The following is a 7,242-nucleotide window of genomic DNA, read 5'->3' as shown; positions in this document are numbered from 1 at the left end:
TTCTCTAGATTGCAGATAAGGGCTTTCATGCTAGCCGAGGTAGCCTTCAGAATCTTGTGGTTTTGCTCCCCTATATTTTTGAGCATCTTCTCAATACCATCAAGTCTCTTTTCAATTACTCCTGCTCTATTTTCAAGGCCAAGAAAGCTATTGCGGTTGGCATTGAGAATCTCCTCAGCATTATCGATTGCCTTGGTGAGCTCACTGAGACATTCCAGAAGGGAATTGAACTCTCCAGAGCCTAGAGCTTGTAATGTCTCGATTTTCCCTGCTTCTTGAGCTTGCTTGGTTTTTATGCCTTCAATTTCCTTATGCACCCACCTAAGCACCTGTTTGAGGCTTTCCATTTTGTTATTGATGCAGAGATCAATATTCAAGTGATGCTCTTCCTGGTTCTTATCACCAGTAGTATTAAGATTAACCTCCAGGCGAACCTCCCTATCCTAAGAGCTCTAAGCTTCTTTCATTGTCGTGTCCTCCCCCATTAATCCCTTCTCATTTAAATCAATCCTGAGGTGACCAGTCCTTGGTGCCCGCCTCCTTTCTTTTAGAAGTCTTCTTTTTCTGCTTCGGGCTCACAAGGGTTTGGACCCCCTCACTTCCAGTGTCCATGTGATTGTTCATCCCATACTCCTCCTCACACCAGCTATTGTCCTCCCCTCTCTGCTTCTTTTTGGCAAACCCTTTGTTATGTTTCCCCTGCTCTATTTTTTATTTCTTCTGCTTGACCCAACAATTTGAGGGTTGTCCTCTGTCTCCACTTCCATATCATAGCCATCGCCTTCCTCCTCATCAAAGTCATCAAAATCCTCATCCGATTCAAAAATCTTAGCTATATTCAACTGGACAGTTGTGTTCTTGATGTCATTATACAGAATCACCATCAAACCTTTGTGCATTGCAGGGTTAATACTGGGGTTGGAAATAGCATCCTTGATCCCCACATTAAGGGCATAGAAAAGATAATAGGGAAAAGAAATTTTACCTTTATACCTAAAATGATTAAGTAAAACAAAGTGGTAGCTGTAAACCCTAGTGTATCTACCATCAAGTGTGATAAACTCCATGATAGAAAGAAGAACCCTTCTCCAAATTAGCTTAATTACCTTTGGCGAAAAGTAGGTATGGATGCCCTTTACCAGTCTAGCCCTTTCCTCCTCATTCTTCAGAAATTTCTTGACGGTAGCGTCTGAAATCTTTCTGTCCTTGTAGAACTTGATGCCCTCCATCGGAAGACCAGTTACCTCTATAGTCATAGTTTTGGTCACCTTGACCTTCCTATTTCCAATGGTTAACGTCCCTTCGTTCCAGCCCTTCCTGAAGATTCTCGTGATTCCAGGTTGTTTCTCCTGCATATTTTCCATAAAATCCGTCATCTTGGTAGCTTGAAGGATAGCGCAGACTTGTAGATGACTCTTCCATTTCTCAATGCTGGTAGCCTCTGTTCTCTTTTGTTTACCCCCCATGATCCTATTGATATCAATAATCTGTAGCTCCCACTTGATTCCTTTCTTCACAACAGACTCTCTGTGATAACCAGTTCATTTTCTGTAGGATTTTCTGATGCTATTGTTGAAGAGGGATAAAAATACCCATAAAGCATGCAAAGTTAACCTAAAATGATTGGTGTACTTCCTTCTCGGTAGCCTGCAAAACTAGTGCCTGCTGCCATGACATCTACTTGCACTTCAGGAAATGATATCAAATTTTTCTCTGCTTACCATGCAACCTTTCATAAATTAAGATGTCACATGCCACACTCGGTAGCTCCCCTTCACTTTCCTAGGTAATAATTATCTCGCTCTGTACCACCACATTGATAGCCCAGTCAGCAGTCCGATTAGCCTCTTTGTAGACATGTGTGATGTGGCATTTTTTAAACCCCTAAATCAACGCTCTGGCTGACTCAATGATGTTCTTGATAGTCCAAGAAGGTTGATGATTACCGAGAAGGTAGCTAATGATGTTTTTAGAGTCACCTTTCAACCAAAGCATTTTGACCCCTAAATTAGAGGCCAATTTAATATATTGAAATGCCCCCATAGATTCTACCATATGACTAGTTTGAATACCTAAGGGATAGGCCACCGCTCCAGTGCAAAAGCCAACCCCATTTTGGATGACACCACCGCAACCAGTCGGACCTGGATTTCCTTTTGCCGCCCCATCAAATTTGCCCTTGAACCAGTCATTAGGGGCAAAGGGCTAGCAACATAAGCTTCTATTAATTTGGTTGATGTTAGAGCCTAAAGAGGCTAGGATATTCCATCTTTTGATAACATCAAAGTCCTCCTTACTGGTACAACTATGCACTCCCCTGGCCATTACATTCTGAACATAGTTATTTTTTATCTTGACCCAAACCACTTCAGAGGTGTTAATATCATTCTAGAATATTCTATTATTTCTCTCTTTCCACATTCCCTAGAGCATATGGGCAAAAGAGAACTTCCAAAGATTTCTTATGGTGATGTTATTGGTGGAATAATGCTAGCTTCTGAAACAATCATGCATCTCCTCTTGGAAAACCCAATTTAGCCCCCACATTTGAAAAAACATCCCCCAAGTAGGAGTAGTATAAGGAAAGTGTAAAAAGATGTGGTTCACATATTCCTCATTATTAAGACAAAGGTAGAAATAGTTAGGGAAACAAAAGCCCCTCTTTCTTAAGTTGTCAGTAGTAAGAATCTTATTTTGCAAAAGGATCAACAAAAAGATGTTGATTTTGGGGGTCAACCCTGGATACCAAGCCTTAGCCCAACATGGAATAGGATCTTGGGAGTGAGCCAGTAAAAGGACAGCAGAGGAGACCGAATAATTTCTAGATGAAGTTCCACACCACACCATATGGCCTTCCCTTTTGGGACTCAAGATCGCATGGTTGATCATTAAGTTTACCTGCTTGAGTTTGGGATCAATGAGTCTGAGGTCCACCAACATTTGATCTTTCCAATAATCAACCACTTTGGTACCTATCTTGTCCTTACAATTCTGGATGAGTGTATAAGAAGCCAGCTTATTAAGAGAGGCTCCTCCAATCCAAGCATCATCCCAAAAGTCCACCTTCCTACCATCACCAATGGCCCAGACATTGCCGAGACTAGCAATATCTTTAGCCTAGATAATGCTACTCTTTTAGTTGAAACAAATGATTTTAATAATTGATTCATGGATTCAGGGGCATCAATCCATATGTCATGTCATAGAAATTGACTTACAATTTTTCAAGAGAAAAATAGTTGTAGTAAAATCTATTTAAGAGATTATTGGTCTAATGACATAAAAGGATACGGTGATATAAGTGTGCATTTGCTTAATGGAAATGTAAATAAACTTGCTAATGTTATGTATGTCTTGTGAGAAAAATAACAAATGCAGAAAATTTGCAAAGAAGAACAATAGCACATAACACACACATTTACGTAGAAAAACCTGGTAAAAATTCACCAGTAAAAAACCATGATTAAATTTTGTCTTTCGTATTGGTTCTCAGGATTAACAGAGTTACAACAATCTCAAAATTGTACATCAAAACATGACTTTGAGCAGCCTAAAACAACCAAGTTGCAAAGTCCTACTTGAATACAACTTACTAAATATAGTAAGTATGACTCGCACAACTGCATGTATAACACATGTCGAAATTACTAATTATAGAAAGTTTATTAAGAAAACTTTCTATTTATAGAAATAACTAGTGGGTACTCCATGATGACGCAACCACTGCTAGCTAAGATAGCCATGATGACTCAACCACTGCTACCTAAGAGTCTAATTTGGACTTCACATTCCAACATGTCCTAGGAATCAAGGAAAATTTAATAATAGATAGTTGCCACATAAAGATATGATAGATCACTATAATATAATTTTGAAGCAATTAGAAGAGAAGGTTTATATAAACTTGATATCAAGGTGGAAATTCATTAGACAATAGATTTGACATGTGTATCCATTCAAGAGCTATGACACAAGAGGTATGGTCATTTAAATCTTAAGGATCTAATTTCTCTACAAAGAAAAGGGATGGTGCAAGGCCTTCCATTATTTAAAAGTGGATACATTAGTTGTGATGGTTATACATTGGATAAAAAACATAGGAATGAATTTGCCATAAGGTCAAATCATTGGGAAAAGAACATTCATGGTTTAGTATATATATGTGTGGTCCCATGCAAAATCAATCACTCAATCAGTTTTCTTATATTTACGGATGGCTGCACAAAATATTTGTTGATCTATTTCATAAGAAATAAGAGTGAAGTATTTAAATGTTTCAAAGAATTTAAAAGTAGAGTGGAAAAGAAAATAACTCATAATGTTAAGGTTCTTAGATTAGATCAAGTTGGGTGTATACTTCAATTTCTTTGTGAAATATTGTAAAGATACTGGAATTCTTAAGCAATACATAGTTCATCATAGTCTAGAACAAAATGATGTTTGTAAAAGAAAAATAGAACAATTGTTGAGTGTTCTAGGAAAATGCTGAACGGAAAGAATATTCCTAATAGTTTTTGAGCTGGAGATTTGTTCATCTTCTATTTCTTTGAACTGTTATTTATTTCACTGTTTTCTTATGAGGAGTTGAGCTAGCTGTTTTTCCCAAAAGGTGCATTTGTTAAAGAAACTACTACCATCCCAATTAAGAAACTCATAAGAAATTGTCAAACCTTGTCCACTCTAAGACCACTTATAAACAGTCGAACTAAAAAAAATTGCTACCATCCCAATTAAGGATATCGTAGAAGACCATCAATCCTAATCACAAACAGCAGGGAAAAATGTTGGACACGGTCCAATAGTCTTCGGAGCTTTCTGACATACACCTCTGATTCTATCGGGTCTTCACAGGTCGAGTTTCGAGCATCCTGTAAAAGTCGTGCCTTCTTTATTTCTGGTAATTAGGGTAAACATCTCACTGAACGTCCGATGTAGCTATGTGTATCAAGATGTCACGTATCTTTAAAAAACCATTCCTTTTTTCCATATTTTGGTACAGAGGGTATAAGTCTGGATGAGCGCTAGATGTTGTTATGAACAGATACACCTATCAACCTGTAGTGATCTCATGCTCCTTCCTCTTAGACCGCCTTGATGGTAGAAGGAAGCTCGAAACTCCAAAGTCCTCCATGCTTGTTGGAGTTTGGCCAACTTCTTTACTTAACGACATGCTTGTTTGATTTTCCGGTGATCATAAGCTATTAAAATTTATTTGTTTCGATTTTCAGGCGAGCAGAGGGTTGTCAACATCAAAGAAAGTATATTTCCACTTCACTGCTTACCGTTTTGTGCTCCCCACAACATTGCTCTTTCATCTTCTTACCAAATTTAGAAGAATTTATCACCATACATTCTACAGAATTACCCCGATTACATTTTACCGAATTACCCCTTCACATCGTTATTATTAACACGCCATCATCCACACCTCACATCAATTTGCAATTGGTTTGTGATTTCAATCTCTTTGAAAGATCTTAATGCATATATTGAAAAAACGGTGAGAATGGTCAACTGCAGTATGAAAGAATTGAATTGTTCCATGCAGAATAATTTCAAGTGATGTATTTCAAACATTAACAAAGAGCTCAGTTAGCTCTTACAATTTGAGAAAGTATCTGTATGGAAAAACTACACACATGGTAATATCTCACAAAGGCTTTCTAATAATATGCTATGACGGCTGTGCTACTGCTGATCTGACTTATACCTTTCTGCTAATGGTGGAGGAGAATATGGAACTAAATTGCTCATACAAGGAACTTATGTCTGACAAAATCTAGATTTATCCCTTTCTTCTGTATGATGGAGGAAATTATGGACTCAAAATGCCCATACGGACAACTTATTCAATAACACACCAACTGTATATCCCCTACCTTAATTTCACATTCAGGGTATGATCTTACTCTCTCTCAAACTAGCAATCCAGTAAGCAAGAGACGTGGCAGTATCGCATGTATTGAAAAATCCGTGCTCTCTGCACTTATTACCGCTTGCCAACAACTTGAATGGAACCTTGAACAAGACGTCCAAAAGCCACCAATCTGCCAAGTCATGAATACTTGCGCAATGCAGAGAATTAGTCTTTGCTATGTGATCCCAAACAGGCCCCTTGTCAGACATGGCGTCCACCAAGCTCATGGATTCATCCACTAAATTCCCATCATCTTCCGGCAATTGAAGCTCAAACTTGTGGGCCAAAACAGGCCAGAGATGTTTCCAGGTGGCGGACTGTGCATCTCCATTAATGACATTAAAGACATTGTAATGAGCAGAAGCCTCAGTAGCCGCCCACAAGTGCTGCTCTGCAATGAGCATGGCATCGGAAAAATCAATGGTGGGCTCCTCCCAGCATACCCGGGTGCCAGGAAAAAGGAAAGGCAAGTGCAGGGCCTTGCAAACCGAAGCATACACGCACAGACTTCCCACCACATTAAACAAAGATCTTGTAGATTGGCCCAGAATAATTCCCGGCCGATGCAACGACCAAGTCAAAACCTCTCTCTTCTTAGCCACAGCATCGAACAGAACATCCTCTAGACCATAGTAGAAATTGTAGGAATTGGGTTGCCTTGGAGAGTCTTCAGTGAAGGGGAAATGAGGTCCACCATAATGTTTGGTCCCTGTCTGGAGGCATCTATGCTTCACCCCTTTGGCAACTGGTAGCAAAGCCTCCAGAGCATTTGATCAAAACATGTTTCTGTTTTCTGTACAGCTCTCTAACGAATTGTATGTCATGTGGGCAGCCCAGGTGAGCCAGAAGACATGGGTAACGTCAGTGAGAGGAGCATGCTTCAGGAGGGTCTTCTCTCTGTCAGTCAAATCGCAGGTTATTAGCTCTATGTTCTCAGTTTGTGAGGAGATAAAAAGGCCTTGCTCTGGAGAACGAGCAACGCCATAGACTTTCCAATTAGCTTTGAGGAGGATCTGTGCAAGAGCACTCCCAACAAGTCCTGTTATGCCGGCAATCAGAGCCACAGGCGCAGGCACAGGCTTCTCCTCGATTCTCATTTTCTGGTATGAGTGAGTGCCTCGTAATAATTTGTTTCCAGTTGGCCGTTTTTAAAGCCCTGTGCAATGCCAACCATGCAAGCAGGTTCAAGTGTTGTGTTGTTCTACGGAACCCGTGATCCACGTTGATTGTGAATTGGTATGGGCTGGAAGCATTGATGAGAATTGTTTATTCGAATTCTCCTAGTTTCTAGAAGCTGACTTTTGTTAGTCGTCAAGAAACAACCA

At 39.5% G+C, this 7,242-nt stretch overlaps 1 protein-coding gene across 1 annotated transcript; it reads right to left on the bottom strand.

Moving 5' to 3' along the window:
- Positions 1-5,892: 5,892 nt before the first annotated feature.
- LOC131044990 ((S)-8-oxocitronellyl enol synthase CYC2-like) lies at positions 5,893-7,014 on the bottom strand. Its single transcript, XM_057978490.2, has 2 exons — positions 6,717-7,014; positions 5,893-6,662 (listed from the first exon to the last, which is right to left on the bottom strand). Exons 1-2 carry the CDS (start codon positions 7,012-7,014, stop codon positions 5,893-5,895), a joined length of 1,068 nt encoding a protein of 355 aa, XP_057834473.2.
- Between the last annotated feature and the right edge of the window lie 228 nt (positions 7,015-7,242).

The sequence above is a fragment of the Cryptomeria japonica genome, chromosome 1 (genome assembly GCF_030272615.1).
Source record: "Cryptomeria japonica chromosome 1, Sugi_1.0, whole genome shotgun sequence".
Taxonomy (NCBI): Eukaryota; Viridiplantae; Streptophyta; class Pinopsida; order Cupressales; family Cupressaceae; genus Cryptomeria; species Cryptomeria japonica.
The sequence above is the reverse complement of the archived record's forward strand: the minus strand, read 5'-3'. Positions and strand labels throughout refer to the sequence as shown.

What these genes read in the sequence shown, in the direction of transcription:
- LOC131044990 (XM_057978490.2), bottom strand. Translation starts at nt 7,014, where the DNA reads ATGAGAATCGAGGAGAAGCCTGTGCCTGCGCCTGTGGCTCTGATTGCC. An exon ending in ATACAATTCGTTAGAGAGCT is followed by an intron (nt 6,663 to 6,716) that starts GTACAGAAAACA and finishes CTTTGCTACCAG; the next exon opens with TTGCCAAAGGGGTGAAGCAT.